Genomic DNA, 21,837 nt, shown 5'->3' with positions numbered 1-21,837 from the left:
ACGACAACCCTGCGCAACAGCGAGCGACGCGCAACAGATACACACCGCATTATTATACCCTCGTATAGTTCACGTGCCGCGTTACCAGTAGCGCACCCCGACTCCTGCACTCCCGACTTTTTTTTCGTCCCCTTCATACCCGTTAATGACCGGTATATACGGTGGAAACAGCTGGCGCGCAGGAAATGAAACGCCACGCAACTCGTGAGTGATTCACGAACTCGAATATTCATGCCGTCGAGAACGAGTGAGATGTTATATAGTATGTACCTACGTGCATCCACCGCACTTTCGTTACCCTTCCGTTGTTGTATCACTTGGATGTTTCGTACGAAAAAATTCTCAAGGGGAATATTATAAATTGGAATAGCAGCTGCTATTTCCATTGTGAGGATTTTCAGGATTTATATTGTATATAGCGTACGTATTAAATATGTACGTATTCCTATGTTACGTTTGGACATGTACGAATTACATGAATAAATTAAATTTAGATTCACACGGATGTCTTAACAATAAATTCCGAGAAGATACGTAGTAAATCAATGGTAATATTTTAGACTCGGATCGCTGATGATGTGTATCTCGACCTCTCTCATTAATTAGTAGTAGTTTAGCATACACATTTATCAGGCGCAGAACGCGCTTATTCCTTCTTCGCGAAAGGCATATATAAGAATAAATCACCGCTATATTTAAGCGCAAATAGTATCCCTAATGATTCCGACGGTATCTATGACAAGCGATTTTCAGCTTGACAAAAAATGCCTTTAGCCCATAGCGTGATCAAATATAGGATAGAGCGGGGCTGTTCCGTTAGTTTCAATCTCAAAGTAACATAAAATAATACCTCTTTGCAGTGACGTGCTCACAGCTACCTTGTACAATCGTAATTGTTCGTTGAGAATACAAGTACGATCTTCAAGTGTTCAATATGCGCTATTCAGAAAACTAAACGTTATCGCAAAAAATAAACGAAAGAGACCCGCTCTATTCCACGCTCTAGTCTGTGTGTCTATAGATCGATCCATTTTTTTCCCCTCTTGCAGGTTACACGCACGAGACGTGGATTAATCACGAGGAGCCGCCAAAGTACGCCACGTTACGCTCCGCGGCGGAGTTAGCGCGTCCGATAATACCATCACCACCGCCTCCAGTCGCGCAGCAAGATTTACCAATTTCGGTGCTGACTGGACCGGGTCTGCATCAAACGCCGTCGCATCAGGCGACGGTCATCGCTACAAATCCATCATCGTCGTCATCATCATCATCATCATCATCATCGTCCTCATCTTCAACGTCATCGTCTGCCGCAGCATCGCTATGCCTGCCGCCGCGAAAGAGCCTCTCGATGTCCTTCACCAGCACTGGGACTGCGCTCTCCTTACCGCCGAAAAAGAAGGACATCTACCGTCCTTACAGCCTACAATCGATCTCGGAGATACGCACGTCCGCCGAGGAGGATCTATCGGCCGCGCAGGCCATTCTAGATCTCAGCGCGTCGCCCGCCGCACCCACGCATTCCGTTTTTATTCACACCCTGTCGCCACCACCGCCACCGCCGCCGCCACCACCACCACCACCACCACCTCCAGCCGCCGCTGCCGTTGCCGCTGTTGCTGCAGCGCCGAATGTGCCCGCGTCGCAGCAGCAGCAGCAGCAGCAGCAACAAGAACAACAGGAACAACAGGAACAGCAGCAGCCACCACCACAGTTACAACCAACGACCGGTATACAGTCTATACCGGTCTCCGTGCTCGTGCCGGTACCTAGCTCGCAGACCAATCAGCTACGCCAACAGGAGCAAACGCCACCGCAACCGCAGTCGCCTGCGACCGCGGAAGCCACCGGCGGAAACTGCAACGTCGGCAGGGACAGGTAAGTCTCTCAGGCTTCAACGATGTAACTCCCTTCCATCTTTTCCCTAGCAGTAACACACTTAACGTCGACACTTTAAAAAAGAAATATTATTTATTTGTTTTAATACTATTATTTATATTGATTTGTGTTTACTATTATTTGTAGGAAACACAATATGTAATGTGGGGACTACGATTGTAGATTTTATATCCAATGTAAATAATTTTATGTTCTCTCAATGTTCGAATATGTAATATGTGAAAAAAGAAAGAAAGAAAAAAAGAAAAAGAATAAAGAAAACAACAATAGAAGTCATTTTCAACTTTTAACGTTCTTACATGTAGCAAAACGTTTCGGCTCTGCCAACTTCAACAGTGCGTTCCAAAAGCTTTAGGGCCCAGGTACAATGAAAGGAATACTTCGGAATAAGGAACAAGAAATAATAGATTTCAACCCCTAACCAGAACCTGGATACATCGGGATACACAGGGTTCTCGAATACATGATTCTCATAGAGAATAGATTGAAATCTATTATTCCTTGTTTCTTTCATTGTGTCTGAACCCTCATCGTCCGAGAGTCATGATAATTAAATCCGCCTTTCAACAGCACCACCGGCAGCAGCAAGACTGTCGCTTACACCTACGAGGCCTTCTTCGTGTCCGACGGCCGATCGAAACGACGCGGCGGTAACGGCAATGGTGCCGCCGTGCCCGATAAAGAGGCCGCCCAGCCGGACAGGCCGAAATTCACGTGCACCGAGTGCGGCAAGCAATACGCCACGTCGTCGAACCTGTCGCGGCACAAGCAGACGCATCGCAGTCTCGATTCCCAATCGGCCAAAAAGTGCATTCACTGCGGCAAGGCGTACGTCAGTATGCCCGCCCTGGCGATGCACGTGCTCACGCACAAGCTCGCCCACAGTTGCGGCGTCTGCGGCAAGATGTTCTCGCGACCTTGGCTACTGCAGGGTCACCTGCGCAGCCACACCGGCGAGAAGCCGTACGGATGCGCTCACTGCGGCAAGGCGTTCGCCGATCGCTCGAATCTAAGGGCGCACATGCAGACGCACTCGGCTGACAAGAACTACGAGTGCTCGAGGTGCCACAAGACCTTCGCCCTCAAGTCCTATTTGAACAAACACCTAGAATCGGCGTGCCTGCGCGACGAGGGGATGCAGCAGCAACAGCAGCAGCAGCAGCAGCAGCCGCCGCAACATGCCGGTAACAACGCCACGCAGCAACAGAACACCAATCGAGGCTTGTAGCAGCGCTTCGAGAAGGAGAGCAACGACGCCACGACGATCGAAGGCTCGAGAGAGAGCTAGCGGTGCCCTATAATCGCCGCTTGATCGCGAAGAGGCGCGAGGGTACGAAGAGCAGAGGAGAGGATATAAGGTTTGCCCGTAGATTTTAAGTAGAAAAGTGCCAGTAGAGACAGAAATGAGAGAGAGAGAGAGAGAGAGAGAGAGAGAAAGCGCGAAAGAGAGAAAGAAAGAAAGAAAGAAAGAAAACAAGAGTGAAAAGGAAAGACGAATAGAGAATTAAAAGAAAAGAAAGGGAGCAAGAGAGAGGGAGAGCGTGAGTTTATTAATAATGTCTAACATTAATAAAAACGTCCAGTAATGTTAAGTCGTAAAAGAAAAAAAAAAACACGTCGAACGATGACGTCCACACTGCAGAGTCTAGTCACTCTAGTCGATTATATACCTATTACATTATATAATATTATATTATTATATTATATTATTATATATAGTATATATATTTACTAGCGCGTACGATTCTAGTCCGCGAAGCTCGTTACGAAGACATTATTTATTAATATTTAGCTGCCTAAATTAAAAACGGGGGAGTTAAAATAAGAGAGATCCAGAATTCGCCAGACCGATGATGGATCCATAATCGCGGTTCACGAGCCGCGCTCGTCGAATCTCGGTCTCGATCCTTCTCATTGCGATCGAGACTGACCCATCGAAACGCGCAGGTGTGATCGATGATTCCATAATTCGCAATCAATTAATTATTGGTTAAAATTCATTTTCAGTCAGGAAAATTGTAAGCACGGAATCTAATCCTATAGGAATAATTGCTAATTGGACGTACATAGGTATTTCGAAAGAGTAACGGAACTAAACGGAACCGATTATGCCATCTGTTGCGGTTGATCAATAAGATTTAAGTAACGATGACTTCGAATAACATTGCTTGGGGACGAGAGTCCCAAAAAATATTTCCAAATATATTGGCTACGTAATTTCAACAATTGCATTGCACTTGGTATAACAATGCTAATGTGGCTGTTCGAAGATACTTGCGCTTAAAATTGTTTAAGATTAAAAAGAAGGTTAACAGTCATTTCGCGGTAGACGTTTCTTTTTAATATTTCATCGAGTTCGAGCCATTGGGATAGAGAACGATGAAAGCTATAGCTAATCGATAAGTGCGGTAACCAACGAGTGTACATAGTCGAAGTTATGCCTTCGGCAAATGAACGAGTATTCTTACAGAAGATATGGGCTTGAGCCTTGATGTGGAAATCTTTATCCTTCCTCATTTTTCACAAGCTAAATCGTCGACGCACACCTGCGTATTTCGCACGAATATGCGATTTACGCGCCACGTGGTAACTGGTAACACGCGCATATTTTCAGTCATGAAACGAGCGGCTATGCCGGTGATATTGAATGATCGATGGTGGAAAATAATGCGCGAGGGGTTGTGTCGCGGGGGTAGTCGCTCGCGCGAATCGACTGGTATGCTTGCGATCGTGGGCGCGCAAGCACGCGTATGGTATCGTATAGACCGAGACTTACACGTACATCCACGTATTTAGAGCAAAATTCGAGTAATAGATGCGTAACATTGTTATACACATATTTTATAGAAGCAATATAAGGAAAAAAAAAAAATATGACGACACGTACGGTCAAAGCAATGTTTCGACACAACGAATTATATAATTATACATATAGAGGCGAACACATCGAAGTTTAATGGAGTACTCGTGCAAGAACCGACGATATGCTTAGGCATGATGGAAAATGATCGCCCAATCCACACCCCCTGGTCTATTTTGTTTTTTTTTTTTTTTTTTTTGTTTTTTTTTTTTCTGTTAAAGATAGAGGATCTTAAATGTCAAATCGGTATTGATTTTTTGAAATAGTAACGGTTTTGCTTTTGTAATTTTTAAATTGTTCCTTTTAATTTACTTGACAGGGTACTTTTTAACATTGTGTTTTACGTACTGTAATGTTATATTATTATATTAAAAAAATCTCTATACTATTTGTAATAATGTGAATCGCTCCTATATATTGATATCAATTGATAATTTTATACAAGCAAAACTAATAAATTCAATTCAGCTTTATTCTACTAATTGCATAGATCGTGCCGCATTGAGTATTTAATCATGTTCATGAAAAAGTTATTAATGATGTTTGCGTGATGAATATACGTCAAATATATTGGTCTACATATTGAATTACGTTATCAGAATAAATTTGTTATATTCATTCATAATTCAATCAGCGCATTATGTTGCGCCACAGTTGTGGAACCGTATGAAAGATAATTATTAATTTAGCCACATAACAATTAATTGATTTTTTATATTTCGAAATGAAATAAAATCGATAGTGTATTGCTATGTATTTAATCGTGGGCTTAAATAATTTTATTTACGTTTTTCATTAAACAAGAAAGAGAAAGAGAGAGAGAATATAATCACACAGAATATAAACGCAATCAGTGGGGTGTGGATCACGCTTCACGTCGCCCAGCGGAAAAAATAATTACACTAAAATAATTATTACGGCCGATGAGCATGCGGGCAATATGTCCGATCATTTTTTTGTTGTTGCAATGATCATATTATCGAGAAACGATAACATATTTTGCATGTACAGTAGAAAGAAATCTCGCCGGCAAAAAGGAGAACAGAACGAACAATATTTTTCGCGTAGCTCGTTCTTCGGACCGAATCGTGTGTCTAAGATCGGCCGATAATGCTTGACGCGCAGTGGAGCTTTGTTCAATTTTTTTAAATTCCATCTCGCGCAGCATTAGCTGCTAATAAATACGCCACGCTGCTATTAATGCATATATAAGCATATAAATATATACGGCTATAGAACAATAAACGATTAAGCAATACTAATTTATTTGCGTAGACGTACAACGAAAAAATTAAATCTGCAACATTACGCAGCGCTCGCTTGAAAACTTGCGTAAGTCTCAAATCTCCCTAATTTCCTTTGGCTGTTTCGTTCGTTATCGTTTATTCGCTTATTGTATCGTTCGTTTGTACCGTATTCTTCGTTCTGCGTTTATTTCTCTGTATAGTAGAAATATTGTTACTTTCTCGATCCCATAGTCGTAATTATTTGTTCCTGTATTTATTATTGACGGATTGTCAAGATATTGAAAGTTATATACTTCTTTCAGAACATTTTCATCCTGGAGCTATTTCGTTTTTACATTTTTCATATATCACGTATTAATTTCTTGACAATTTTTCGTCCTAATTTATTGTCATTGTAATATTAATATTATTATTATTTATTATTTATTATTTATTATTATTGTTATTAGTATTTATTATTATTATTATTATTATTATGCTAGTACAACGATTCGATACAACGATTGATATTCATGTGTTACGAGTATAAAAACTAAAACATGTGCAATTTCCATTTTAATTCGTAAAAAAAGAAAATGCCATTCCGTGCGACAAGTTATTTTATTTAAGGTAGTCTCGCGGGTATAGTTATTAGTCGATACACTTAAACTTCCGGATCGTGGTAATATATATGCATAATATACATTTATATATTATACGTACACGTAAACAGAACGTTCTCACTAGTAGAGGTAAAGCCTAAAGCAATTTCCGATACTTGAAAAAAAAAAAAAAACAAGAAAATAGGACACAACAATGTTAAAGGATTGCCATCTTGTTTTATTCTGCAGAAATTGCTCATTGTGTCCGTTTATTTGTAATCTATTCCACAATACTCTTTCTTTTTACAAATTTCATTAATTAATTTGTTTAATGAGAAACAGCCAATTGTTAGGAGCCAATAAAAAAAGGAATTAATAATCGACATTAATAAATTTTGTACAAGAGTTCTATTTTTGCAAATTATTTATTGTACTGTTTAGGCAATTAAAAGGCTGCTGTTTGAATGCTCACGCATTGTAAGCTTCATTCTCTGTAATGAACTTCTTCCGTATGTAATGAACGATAAAGAGCAGGCTATGCATTTACATTCAAGCAATACTTAAATACAGTCAATATTTAGCGATCATATATTAAAATAATTCGCAATATTTAATTGCGTAGACTTAATTTCCTTTTTTTAAAGAGAATCGTATTGCTTTCGATTTTACCGCCGGTTGTGGGACATCCTGTATATAGTCACAACTGATAATTCAAGCGTGTATAGAGAAGGACTGTGCTCGTCGGACTTAAATGCCATTATGAAAAAACAAACCGGAGTTTTAAAAGGGAGCTACGATCGAAAGGGAAGCATATCCATTTGTTTTCTCACGATTTGTAGACGCGCGTAGAAATTGAACAGCTGTAAAGCGCCGATTAGAGAAAAACGGTCGGTGGCTATAGTCATAATTAGCGAACGGCGAGGGTTCGTTGTGGGAATTGCGTCGGTTCGTTAAAAGGTTACCTAGTCAATTGTTTTAACGCAAATTGTTACTCGACGACTATGAAAATAGAGAAAATTTTCACGCGGAAAATTTGTTCCCGGTAATTTATTTTTTTAGCCCGTTTAAACATAGTGATTATAACTGTAGAACAAAATCTTGTAGAAAGACAATTGAGAGATTTATTAAAATTATAAATATACCTTCCCTTTTCAAATAGGACAATGCGATGTAATGGGCACTGCATAATTTAAAGTTAATTGTAAGGAGAAGGGACGCAAAAAGTTTTCCTGTGATCAATCTCAATAACGATCTCTGCTAAAGATAATGATTTCATAAAATTACTGAACTCTACTTTGAATCCTATATAATTATCAGCTTGACATCACTATTATTTACATCTAATGTTATCCTCGCTGCAAAAATAATGGTTACACATCATTTAATTGGAGCATCGATCTTTTTATCGCCATGTTCTCAATTTTTATACAATTTAACGTTTTGAGAAACGATTGTCATACTCCCGTACTTTTCTCGCTTTTCTTTCGCGGATATGTCATTGCCTTAAATGCCAGCAGAGCGGCTACTCCTATAGCGAATTTCTCGAGCCTCGCCGATATAGTTAGAATCGAGGGAATCATCTCGATTCAAGCTCAACCCTATTATCGTGAAATCGATGTTACATAGAGGTGCTCAAAGAAGTGTGTACAAAACATAAGAGAAACAGAAAATATAAATAAACGACATTAAATTTGATGGTATATTTATTGATAACGGAGAAGCGAATGCGGCGAATATACTTATAGCGGTAGGAGTTCTATATATCGGGGGTATAGAAATGGAAAATAAATCCGTTTCATAGTCGATACTCTTGTGTAAAAAAAAAAAAATAAATAAAATCCCTATCTTACTCTTACACTCTTTAATCGCGGGATTATAGTGATACATAAGCTTCTATATTGCTATACTGTACTATATCGATATGTGCAATTGGTCGAAGGAAGGGCTCTTTTCGTAAAAACGCATTTATTAATGCTCGCGAATTATCTGCGCGATTATCTTTTGTATCGACTTTAAAAAGAAAAAGTCGATCTCCACTATACTTCGAATATGACTTTACTTTAATCGACTTCACCCTGAGATTTTGCCGATTATTGTTGTTATTATTATTATTATTATCATCATCAATGTTAGAGTTCTCATTCGGATGAAATTAATCTATGAAATGAATTTCTTATTTATGCCTTTATAAAATTATCATTCATATTGAAATAAATTTATTCGTTAATGATTAACGGTTGCGCGCGAGAGCTTAAAATTTTTGCCACTACTGCAAACGGTGATACAAGTAGATATAATGCAGGTAACGTTACATAACGACCACTTAAAATTACATTTTTAATATCATTACTACGTTATGATAACGCGCTAGCAGCACATTAATCATGTACTAAAGCAATCTCCAATCGCCTAATGTCATCTGTAATAATTATGACATACGTATACGTCCTTATCGCGCAGCGAGGAATAAAAAAACGAAATGTAGAGCCCCTCCCCGTCCAATCGAAACTTAAATCCTCCTCTTTCGTACTTTCCGCTTCGATCTGAAAACTTGGCTCTCTAAGGAAAGCCTTCTCATGGCGTGCTCGAGAAGTCGAGATCAGAATCAACGTCGAAACGTACTCTCTTCTCGTGGTACAGTATAAACAACTTCTACTAACAAAACTACAGACGTGTGCAATACTTTCGTGCGACTGACGCGGTCGATGGAGATTCTTTTACGCACGCACATCTATGTTACATGCAAGCGTACACACGGAATGACACACAAACACTCACAGAACACACACACACGCGCGCGCACACACACACACATACACATACATATACATTCATAAGCGACAGTCCTCTTTTGACTACTGGTTCTTCTACTCTCCTATCTCGAGTGTCCTTGCACCTCCAGTGGTTTTAAGGTCAAATGACTGGGAAATTTCGGTCGAGTCGTCGTACGCTCTAATTGGCAAGCTTGCCACTGTGAAAATGGCCATGCTCTCCTATATATATATATATATATATATATAGTTTTTTTCGGAGCGTTCCGCGTTTCGATTGCCTCCGAGAACATTCAATGATTGAAAACGTCGTAATTTTATCGTGCAGTTTTTTAACATTATTTTTAAATTTATATATACAATATATATATATATATATATATATTTACAAACTGATATCGAACCACCATTTAATTTCACCGTAATATAAATTAAAGCGAGCCTCTCCCCATCGGACGTCTATAAAACCCAACATTATTTTAATCCGCATTGGACGAATTCGCGCCCGTGTCATTTTGTTTTAATCTACGTTTGATTTAACTTTAATTTAGCCCGTGCAGGTCGACCATCATTTCGCTCCAATTTACCTTTGATTTAATTGCAATATCCGGCCGCGCCGCACGCCTGGCTGTCGTTTTATTTCAATTTATCTTTGATTTAATTGCGATTTCCGTCCACGCCGTTATTTTGTTTTAATTCGCGAGCCGCGTATTTATTTGAACATTTTCGAACCACTGCGAAATCCTCATTTGTCATCCCTTGTATAAACGCGCATTTCCACCGAGATGAAAAAATCAAATTTATTCAATAGAATTTTTGTTCAATCGAAAATTGATAAAATTATAGTTAATGTAATAACAATTGAATGGCATGCGTGGGCAGATTGGATTTAAATTAACGTTTCGGGAAAGTATAAAGAAATGCCATAATAATCGGCCTCTGCAATAATGCCAGTGGTAATGTCAAACTATCGAAAGAGATATGCGAAAGAGATATGATTTTTTAAATAAAAATAAATTTGCACGCGCATCAATTCAATCTCTCGCAATCAATGCAATTGTACCGTCACTGATCGACGCGCCGATATGTGTCTGAGTGCAATCTGCGTTAATTGAGCGTAATTTTCAGAAGACACGCGATGTACATTCGTATGTACATGGGAACACAAGAAAAGGGCCAGAGAAAAGGTTTCGATTTAAAGAAATTTTCTTTGCTATACGATTAAAGAAAAAATTCCTTTGATTTTTTTGCGAACAAATTTCTTTGACTTAAACATTATTTTTTTAAATCAAATAAAATTTATTTTAAATCAAATAAAATTTATATTTAAAGAAATCAAGATTTGAACGTCATTTCTTGGATTTGAACGTAATTTCTTTAAATAAATTTTAGTTGATTTTAAAAAATGATGTTTAAATCGAAGAAATTTCTTCACTAATTAAGGAAATTTTTTTCTTTAACCGTACAGCAAAGAAAATTTCTTTAAATCGAAGCAACCTTTTCTCTGGATGTGGGCCTCTTCTTCGCGGCAGAGTGGAGATCGCGCTAAAAGGCTCGTAAATCGATACTTTCGTTCTAAAAACAATCAGTGTGCATTTAACACCGTGCGACGTCTATATAATTCTAAATGTCTACATAATTCTAAACACCAGGAGTCGTATTCTGTACGCGTCTACCGCGATAGTTGTCGGTTGTCGTTGTGTCTTGCGCAGATATTTTGTATAGTAAAAACAACGCCGACAACTATCGGTGTGTACAAAGAATAGCACTCCAGAGATTATCAATACAAACCGTATTGGTGTCAATATTAACACTGACATGGTGAGAATTACATAAACATCGCATGGCGTTAAATTCACGAGCGATATTTTTTAAAATTTGTCGCATGCCGCACAGAGAGTCTACTCGACTGCGGAAAAGAACTTCATGAGAGCGCGAACGAAGGTAGAAACGAAAATTGATAATTTTTGTTCGTCGCGTGACTTATCTTAATTATTTATTCGGGCTTTTGATGAGAGCGCGAAAATTTTCAAGACGGCGAGAACATAGCTTTCCTCATCTGGCCGACACTCTCGAATTTCACAGATTCTCGAATCTCTTACGGTGCAGTGAAATGATCCTCCTCTCAGATAAGATACGCTACGTAGGCATATACGAGATAAACGCGCGACGTACTTTTGTAATCCTTCCAACCAGGGCCTTGACGATTTTTTAATCGTTTGTTAGCTGTCTTAGGCATAAGCGAGAGGAAGAGTATAAAAAAATAATTTAAGAGGGAAACCGAACAGTTCAAGGAGAGATAACGTAAGAGACAACGGTGCTTAGATACGAAATTACATGCTACTCTCTTTACTCTCAGTCGCGATTAAGCGTGACCAGTTTTTACAACATCGTAAAATCGGTCGAAAGTCCAAGCGAGATTAATTGGCCGTTGGTGTCTAAGCCTGCTAAACGAGAAAACGAAAATCGTTATTACGGAACATTTCAGAGTCGGTTCAGCATCGACACTTAACTATGATTAAGTGAATATTCCATTTCACTATTTATATATCGCAACACCATCATTTCACGATCTAAAAGAGAGGATAATGTCTATCAGAGATGAAACGACTTTTAAACTACAGGACGCTGAGCGTATTCTGTCGAAAATGATAATTCTACTGAGCGATGAACGTGATCGCGTCTTGTTCCTCAAAAGAGGAATGAAATATTTCATACGAACACAGAGCAGAAGTATTCTAGTTACAGTGACCAAATAACAACTAAAGTAAGCAGATTTGACCTAGAGATTGTCGGATTCGTAGTATATAACTCCAAATTTCTCCCACGTTTACTTTAGATATAGATGAGAAGTGCAAAGCGAGCGCGCGTTATAATGATTAGACATCCTAGATCGTTAATTATGCTCCGTACTGTTAAAAATGTTATAGGATAACGGTGTTAATCACTTCACGATTGTCCACAGAAATTGCCGTTAAATTAGTTGGAATATCTGTGTAATATTTGGGCGCTAATGCTCGTTACGTAATTTACATTGCACAATATCATCTATCAATGTCGTTATAACATGATTGTCATTTACGATGACATTTCACAGGATTGCACAGAGTCGGACAGAACCCTGACAATACTGAAAGGGATGAATGGATCTGACTTTGCTGTGGCAAGAAAACGTTGTTAACACGTTGAGGTCCAATTTAATCCATAACACAGGGATGCTTACATCAATATATAATATTTTACCAATTATTATTCCTATAATATTATTAAAATTAATATTGCAATATTGTGGTTGAAAAATTACAATATTATCCACCAGTTCGTGCGAGTCCTACATTTTTTGGTACTAATATAACAATAATTCAAATGCAACGTATGCCAATAATGTTCAGTAATAAAATGATACTACCGGATGATAGTATCGTAAGCATCCCTAGGCAAATTGAATTCGCGTTGTATATCCAGTTTCAGGAGGTCCCGGATATCCTAGACTCTTTTTCGTCGATAATAAAATGCGCTTAACAGCATGACACTTAGAGATCCATGTGTTCAACGCTAGTTCTAGCAGTTAAGTATATGCCAACTATAGCCAATCGGGTTTTCCTGTCAAGTGAAAAAGAAAGAGATATCGATCATCTTTGATTCTTTAAGGGTCTTAAAATCTTAGAAAACGGAAAGCTTTAATTTACGATTTATATTCGTCGAGCTATTGGAAGCGCGTGGTTAAAAAGCCGTGACGGTGAATATCCTGTGGATATCCTCTGAGTATGCGTTTATGTATTAATGTGTGTGTGTGGATTAAATTATTACCTTTTCGAGATCCGGAAGCTCAATAGTTGATGAGAAACCGACTTACATATTTTATTATTTAGCATTACCGCAATTAATCTTCAACGCGCGAAGACGTGCTTTTGTCACCGCAAAAAATATAATTCCCGATGAAAAATATCGAAAGCTTATATACGAATATCGTGTAATAGCTTAAATATATATTACGGGAGAGTAGAAAACGCCGGCGACGTATTTCACTTGTAAGTACAAAACATACAAGGAGAAATTACACCGGATTTTTACAGAGGTTCGTTACCTTACATGACTATTCGCCGGAACGGAATATTCGTGTCACGATTGTGTAAACTTCCTTCCGCGCTTATACGCTCGTTATGGCACCATTCTGCATTTCCGACTCGCGCAATTTTACGTATTGCGGACAGATCGCGATTTGTGAGAGCGGAGAAAGATCGGAAAGTGACTTGATTTTCGCGCGGAGAGAAAGCGAGCGAGTATCTCGCGGAAAAATGGAAAGTCGCAGCGCGCCAATACAATTGGAATCGTCCACCGATTGATTGCCAGATCAAACACAAAGCGAGCGACATTTGGGTCGTACGAGGATTGTAACGAGGAGGCGTTATAACGGACGCGCGTTTACCGATGCATTATATATAGTAAGTATTATACAATACTTACGTATTACATGCAGACTCACACGTATATACTCGAATATACCTACAACACAATTACGTACACACGTACACACATGTATACATATATATTAAGACGACTCGACTGTAAAAGTAATATCGTTAAATATCGTTAATATCATTACATGATTAGCATTGGTTTTAGCTTCGTCCCGCATTTTATTTCTGCCACGTAATAAATATGTATATAAAAATATAAAAATATAGATATAGACGATACACAACGATGTCACGAGTACTAGGAAGTAGCGGTATAAAGGACTATTTAAATGAAATCAGCACTTAAAGCATAATATATAAGCAGCAAGATGAAGTAAACTATTATAAATAATATTATACTGGCGAGAGCTGGGTCCCCAGTCGGGCCAATATTCGATAAATATCGGCGTGAAGAGATCTCGAATTCATTTTTTGTTTTCTTCTATTATTTCCGACAAGTGTGACAACATGCGTTTCCGGCTTCCGGTTCTACGTTATTCTTTCATTTTGTCGTTTAGACATGCCGCGAATATCAATATTCTAGTCCGTGTAGATGCCTTTCCGAGTTTCATTCGTAATCACATATGCAATCTCAGTTTTCTGCACAATATTACAAGTAACATGCACATGTGAAACATAAAATTCCTCTCGAAGAATTTTTCACATTTCAAACTTTTTACATCGTTCCACAATACATTTTTTTTATTTATTCAGTAAAAGTGATGAACCATTGATAAACAATTTTATAGACTGTCCAATAAAAGTAATTATTAAATGAATAATGATTATGTTACAGAAAATACGTTTCTTATTGAAATTTATCGATACATTTTTCGTTTAGGTAAAATTCATCAATTTCTCTCTTTTTCCTCTTTTACTTATCTATATATATTTAATTTTATTCCTTAAGACAACCCAGTATATTAATGTATCCAAAATTCTTATAGCAATGTGAACGACGTTGTGCATTATTAACGTATTGACGTTAAAGAGATATCGTGATATACAACATTAAGAGAAACAGAAGCTATTTCAGACACTAGTAATTTTCTATAAAGATTGGATGGAATATAGTTGTTACATCGATATTAATGAAATATCGATAAGCAATGTCGCATGTTATATGTTTACATATAATATCATGTTGATTTCGTGTTGATACGTTAAGATCGTAGCACTTAATAAACGAGATACACGTAATGAATAAATCCTAAGTTAATCTATATAACGTTGCTATATTTAAAATATTTTAAATTTAATTTTTCAAATGGAAAAAATAAAATTCAGAAAAATGTTGGAATTAATTAATTTATCGATTAATCACAAGAAAAAGTTTCAGAAGCTGGGAAAGGCGCTGCATGAACGTAGAAAACAATTAATCCGTAAATATTATACGAGCTTCTGTCAAAACGTACAAGATAAAAGCTCACGATAAAGCACATAAAAACGGAAACATTTTTTTACGATGGATTAAGGTCCAAAGTGCGTTAGTAAAATCCAGTCAAGCACTTCGTACCGAGAGAAACTTTAAGTAGATAATGGACGCTTAAGCCGGCTAAAGTTTCAATGCCGGAAATCGTAAAGTATTTACGGAAGTTTTCGGAGTTTTTTATCTTGGATAAAAAAAAAACAAGCAAAAAAAAAAAATATATCTTCCCTACCATTACCGAACAGTTTGATCATTTTAATTGCGTAACTTTATCACAAAGTACACTACGTATCCAACACAAACGCACCAATGAACACCAAATAAATTTTTATCGAGGAATTTTTATTTATCACGCGAGTCCGCGCGAAGTTACTAACTTAGTAAGCAATGGAAAACCGAGCAATTCGCGTCTTAAACCCGAAAGCAATAATGAAATCAATGCGGAGGAAATTAATTAGTCGAATAGGGGCGATATTCCTCGCGTCGAGGATATACGCAACTGTACTTGTTGACCGCGGGTCTAGTGCCGGGTCAATAATAATAAATATTTGATAATGTCTCGGCTGTTTTCGAATTCCTTTCGATGAATCATGTCGATGAGAAACACAGAACACCCTTTTGATACTTCAGAACGTGCGAGCGATTGAGAAATTTTGGAATTTCATCTCGTATCTAGTAAAGCGATCGTTAACGATCGCGCTCGAATCAGGGCAAAGCAATACTCAATCTAGCATAATTTTACGTGTAAAATGTCCAAGCAAATGTACAAATGTTTAAGCCAACTCAAGCGCGAAATTTCGATGTTACCCTATTTCGGATTACTTTCAATACTCGTGATTCACGATTAATTCGACAGCGTTGAAAAAAAAAGAAAAAAAACACAGAGAAGAGAATCGTTGGAAAATACGAGTCATTGCGTACAAAAATCAGTCAGACTCTAATAGAACGATATAACAGCTTTAGAATTTAATGTTTACAGATAAGAGGGAGATATAAATTTTTAAATCTTACAATTTACGAAATCTTGTAAATCGTAAATTATCTGAGATGAATGATTCGCTAGTATGATTAATTCACAATTTATGAAGTAAGCAAATATAAATTTTCCAAAATTTCAATTTGACAGTCCGAATTATACAGTATGAATTGTACGACAAAGTAATTCGAGAAATGCGCTGCGCTGCGCTGTGGAATTGTCGTGTCAATCACGAAGCGCACGAATTTTTCATTGTTTTTGCGTTATGCGAAAAAAACGTGGTGAATGCAATCGAGGGAATTGAGATCGAGAGAGGGAAAGAGAGAAACAAATCGCTCAAGGGTGAAAATGAGTCAATAATGACGAAACTGAGTCAATAAAACCTTTCAAGGATGAAACTGAGTCAATAAAATCTTAATAAGCGACTATAATAGTGATATTAAGTACAAAGCTAGCGAAAGCAAGAACGATTCGCGCAAATGGACTGTAATGTAGGTGGCTTCCGATATCCCTCTCTCACGGATGCTCGATTGATTTCATACACGTTTATAAGGGGAAAAATAAAAAAAAAAATAGATAAATAAAAAGGAAAACGCGCGCGTTCACTCGCGCCGCACTTTCGGGATGCCTTAAGCGAAAGCCGAAAATCGAACTCGGTTTCGAATGTGTCCGGGACTTGTCGGGGCGTTAATGTAGTAGTTAGATGGTTAATAAGGCCGGTTCCTTGGAAATTGTGAGATGATCACTTTTCGTACTTCGTGTCGTGGAAATGTCTTCTACACCTGTCGTCGTTTACTGTGCTGTCCACTTTGTCTGTTAACACTGTACACGCGTGTCTTCGTATGCGTGAGTCGTCTGTGCTTGCATGCATGTATGTTAAAGCAACGGCTATCGGTGTTATTATCCGAAAACCTGAAAAGCGCATAATTAAATGGGATGTCGGATGTATTTGCCGGTCGTTAAAATTATATCCGTCTGTGTGTGCGAGGTAACGCATTTACGATCAATAATGAACGGCTCCTCTCTCGGCACAGGCTGAAATCGATCGCGGCACCATCAAACGATAGACTAAATAAATGACAAAATCGATAGTATCGGGATTGTATCCGTGCGGACACATCAAAGAGAATTGTAATATATTTGTAACTGAGTTACCTCGCCGGATGACGCCGCCATCTGATTGTGAATTCGCATTACAAAATCCTATCATCCGGTTCCACAAACGTATATGTCGAAGTGAATTTTCAAGAGAATTACATAACCGCGTATTAGGATTTTCGATATTACATTTCAGGATTTAATTATTTCCAAAGGAAAAATCAATAACCTTTACACAATTTCCAAAATTTAGCTTAAAACTAGAGTATCGAGCCGTTCTTGATACTCTAATTTCGAGAATTTTGAAATATAATATGGATTCACACGTACACACACATACACACACACACACATTTGTTATCAACAAGCGAGCCGCAATAGTTCTAGCCGCAAAGCGACTTTAGATATGCTTGCGGAGCGAACGAGCTTGATTGATTCTTACCTGTGGATCCAACTATTAATTGCTCGGCGAGCAGACCTTCGTCGTTTTGCCGATTTGAACTCGTCCACTCTTACTAGACAGCGTAGCAATAAATTCAATGTTCTTTAATGGAAGAAGACTATATCTCTGAAGAGAATGTGTGGAGCCGGGGAGGAAATTTCTTCTATCTATTGCAATATAACTTTATCGACACGAGCCACCTTCTTCACCTTTTCATCTTCCCAACGCTCTTTTCTCATACTATTGGAGAGTCCATGTTAATCCAATTAAACGTGATTTTAAATCGTTGTTAGTTATAAGGGACAGAGAAGAAGATACACAACGATTAAACGAAAGCAACAAATTCTATAAAAGAGTGAGTTCCCCAGTATGGTGGGGGACAGGAGAGTGAGAGGGAGAGAAAGGAAGAGTGCTAGAGAAGAAGGAGAAGAAACAGAGAAAAAGTGCCTATACGCCAGTAAATTATTGTTTAGCGTGTTTAACGCGTTTCATGCGAGTACGGTCAGTGTCAATTACAGGTTTGAAGGAACTGAAGACGACGTACATTGAGACGAAAGCAATAACACGGCTCCCTAATAAAACGGCAAATCATCTCGGCTAACGCGATTCTGAATTATTATTATTCTTGTTATTGACAGCGAGAGAAACCAATAGCTGCTTGTCGAACGGCATGAAAACAAATATACGAAGTAACGAGGATGATTTCCGCGCTAATTGTTTTCTACGATGAAACAAAAATGGTCCACTTTTTTGATAAATCTATCCTTATCCCATCTTTGAAGTTCGATCTCCATTCCAAAACATATTCACCGGATGTATGACAACCAAAAATGTAATCCATATAAAAATATTGATTAGTACAGATGTCTGATATTCTATATTTGTACACTTATATAATGAGACGTTACATAATTTATCACACCGTGGAAAAAAATTTCTAAATCGAACAATAATTCCTGCATTTTTTTTGTCACTATCTCGAATCACTTTTTCATATCATTTGTGTGTTTTACCGCCCAGTCACAAAAGAAGATATTTAAAAAAAAGATCAAATCTGCCAAAAAAAAAAAAAAAAGGATCCATACAAGTGGAAGTACAGTGGCTTTCGGCGAAATTGTCCTCGTTAATTCGACGATAGCGAATAAAAAACGGCCGCGACACTTTCAGGATATATGTGATATCAGGTGAATCTTTACCTTACCTATAACGCATATAGATATTGATATTGTACGTATTGTGATAGTTATCCATAAATGCCCATTCAAAAAAAAAGATTCGCCAATCCGAGCGATCCTACATCCCTCTCCGCCCCACCCCATTCCGAGTACGACTGATATTTACAGGATATTGTTCCAATTGGATGCTCCCAATGAAGCCGGGGTATTCAAAAGCAATAACTTCGTAGACGGTCGCGCGTCCTTGAAGAGGCGCGCGTCCGATATAATATTAATTATTAATTAAAGAAAACGAGAGAAAGGGAGAGAGAGAAAGGGAATGCGAGAGAGTGAGAGTGCAAGTTGGAAAAAATGGGACCGAGAATAGATCGACAAATTTTTAATCCGCAATAGTTTAAGCCTACGACGACGCAGCCGATTTTATTTATTATACATACGCGCGCTTAAACGGTCGGATTTAGCGGAAACGTCCGAGACGGAAAAGAAAAGGCACAAGAATAACCATAATGATGAAATAATGCATTGCGCATAAGAAGCAGAACGATTAAACGCTTGTAAACGATGAAAAGAACGTAGCGAGCCTAAAGAGCACAATTAGTAGGAAATTAAAGAGTACTAGAATAAAAATATAGCGTTTAATCGTGAAGAACGTGTTGCGAGCGTTACAGGATCCTTTGATTTCCGCGAAAAATGATGGAGATGAAGTACATACGATGTATTTTGTCATAGAAACACGTGCGAGACAAGAGGAAAAATAAAGGGGGGGGGGGGGAAAAATCACAAGAAAGAGCAAAGTAGAAAGGAGATATATAGCGTATGTATGTATGAAAGAATGCGTGCGTATAACTGCGTGTATGTGTACGTGTGTGCGCGCGCGCGCACAGGTATTTCGTAGCTTTTACTTAAGAATGCAGTACACACGCAAAGCATAAAGTTAACTATATTTATAGAAATATGTTGACCCGGTTATTGACCGACGAAATTATATCGAATTATTAATAGGGCAGCGTGATTAAATCAATCACGGTTAATCACGTGCGCACGTATGCACGTGTGAGCGGGAAAGAGAGAGAGAGAGAGAGAGAGAGAGAGAGAGAGAGAGAGAAAGAGAGAGTGCGTACTTTAGCCGCTATATAGTGCGTTGGACAGCAAGTCGCAAATTAAGAATTACGACCATTATGGTTATCATTATATACGGCAATGATAACGACGAACAATATTATTATTATCATTATTATTATTATTATTATCATTATTATTATTACTAATCACACTCTAATCTCACTATTATTGATTACTTATTAATTAATAATGAGAAAAAAACTACCAATAAAATATACCTTGCATGATTAGTAGGGCTATACTGCCGCCGAAGCAATACAAAGAGCAATATAGAGTTAAAAACGAGCGTAACTAACGGCGTAAAGGTACTAAAGGTAAATTATATTATACCGATAATGAAAAAAAAAAATTCGTAGATAACACACACACACACACACACACACACACACACACACACACACACACACACGTTGAACACTTTACACGCATGCGACACACCCGCGTGTGCACACATTTACGCATATTTTGACACACACACACACACAAACACAAACACACACATTTACACTTCACGACACACACATGAAATCACAGACGTACACGTATAATGTACACGTATACACGGACATTATGTATGGCCCTTAACTTATTCTGACCGTAGTGCTAATTATACTTAGCATTTACGTAGATGACACTAATTGCCTAGATCGACCAGCCTGGCTGGCTAATTAATTATTTGCCGATCGAGACTACTTTCGACGGGAATAACGTTGGCGCGTTTAGCACGTAGAGAGCGACGATAATAAACATTCCAGACGATTGTATTTCGCCTCCGAGGTAGTGATATAGTTATTGTAGATTGCTAATGTATTTCACTCGGTGCCTGTGACAGCTGGGATCGCTATCAATGCTTATCGCGAACCTCAAGGTTTCTTTTAATTGAAACTGGGACGAGAGTTGTGAGGAAAAAGAAAAAAATCGTCATTCCGAGCACACTTGTGTAGAAAACTTCTGTATTCGTATTACGACTGCGTTCGGCTACTAACTATTCATTTTATTCGTTCAATGACACGAATCCTCTCTTAAGTAAAAAAAAAAAAGAAAAAAGAAAAATATAGCTTTAGATAAACTTCATTTATCTTAGTGAATGATCTCGTCAAAATGTTCAGAATTAAATGAAATTTATCGAATACATTACGATAAAAAATTTAATGTATAAAGTGCAGACGAGAATAAATGAAAATATTATAATGCTATAGTTTGTATGACCTCAAATAAACGATGACATCAGCTTCAATTCCTCGTCTAGCTGTAATTTAATTACGGCTGAATGAATGACACTAAATCGATAATATCCAATAAAAGTTATTCTCTCGCTGATACCTCGATAATAGAAGATTCGAAATTATTCAGTTTCCTTAGAAACACACGTTGTACCGGATCTATGCAAATCTTTAATCGCACATTCTGAAATTAACAAAAGTTCTTCGGTCGCTCCTCGAGAGTGTGAATCAAAGTAGATATTGTCGTGAATATGAATTACTTATGCCATCGAAATCTATTTAAGCTTCATTGAAGCGAAAATTTTATTAATATAAAAAACATTAATAATTATGGTGATTATTTAAAATATGATATTCAATATTCAAAAGTTAAAAAAGCAACATTTTTGTCCAATGCTCAAAAATTTCATCGATTTATCTCACAATTAGCGTTAAACTCACTTGTTTGATTTTTATCTCTCATTCCTCTTGAGAAGAATTTATGTGAGAAGAGCGTGTGTTACATCGCAAACAGTCGCGTTTAACGCTAAATGAGAGATATAGATCACGGACAA

At 37.8% G+C, this 21,837-nt stretch overlaps 2 protein-coding genes across 2 annotated transcripts in view; one reads left to right on the top strand and one right to left on the bottom strand.

Moving 5' to 3' along the window:
- Positions 1-3,358, top strand: part of LOC108754710 (myc-associated zinc finger protein-like) — a 10,019-nt gene extending 6,661 nt beyond the window's left edge. Inside the window, exons 2-3 of the mRNA XM_018497221.1 lie at positions 1,050-1,878; positions 2,470-3,358. Coding sequence (XP_018352723.1) covers positions 1,050-1,878; positions 2,470-3,127 — 1,487 coding nt within the window. The 3' untranslated portion in view covers positions 3,128-3,358. The remainder of the gene's footprint in view (positions 1-1,049; positions 1,879-2,469) is intronic.
- Positions 1-21,837, bottom strand: part of LOC108754712 — a 68,212-nt gene that overhangs the window by 19,674 nt on the left and 26,701 nt on the right. The window lies entirely within an intron of this gene.

This window comes from Trachymyrmex septentrionalis, unplaced genomic scaffold, assembly GCF_001594115.1.
Source record: "Trachymyrmex septentrionalis isolate Tsep2-gDNA-1 unplaced genomic scaffold, Tsep1.0 scaffold80, whole genome shotgun sequence".
Classification (NCBI taxonomy): Eukaryota; Metazoa; Arthropoda; class Insecta; order Hymenoptera; family Formicidae; genus Trachymyrmex; species Trachymyrmex septentrionalis.
The sequence above is the reverse complement of the archived record's forward strand: the minus strand, read 5'-3'. Positions and strand labels throughout refer to the sequence as shown.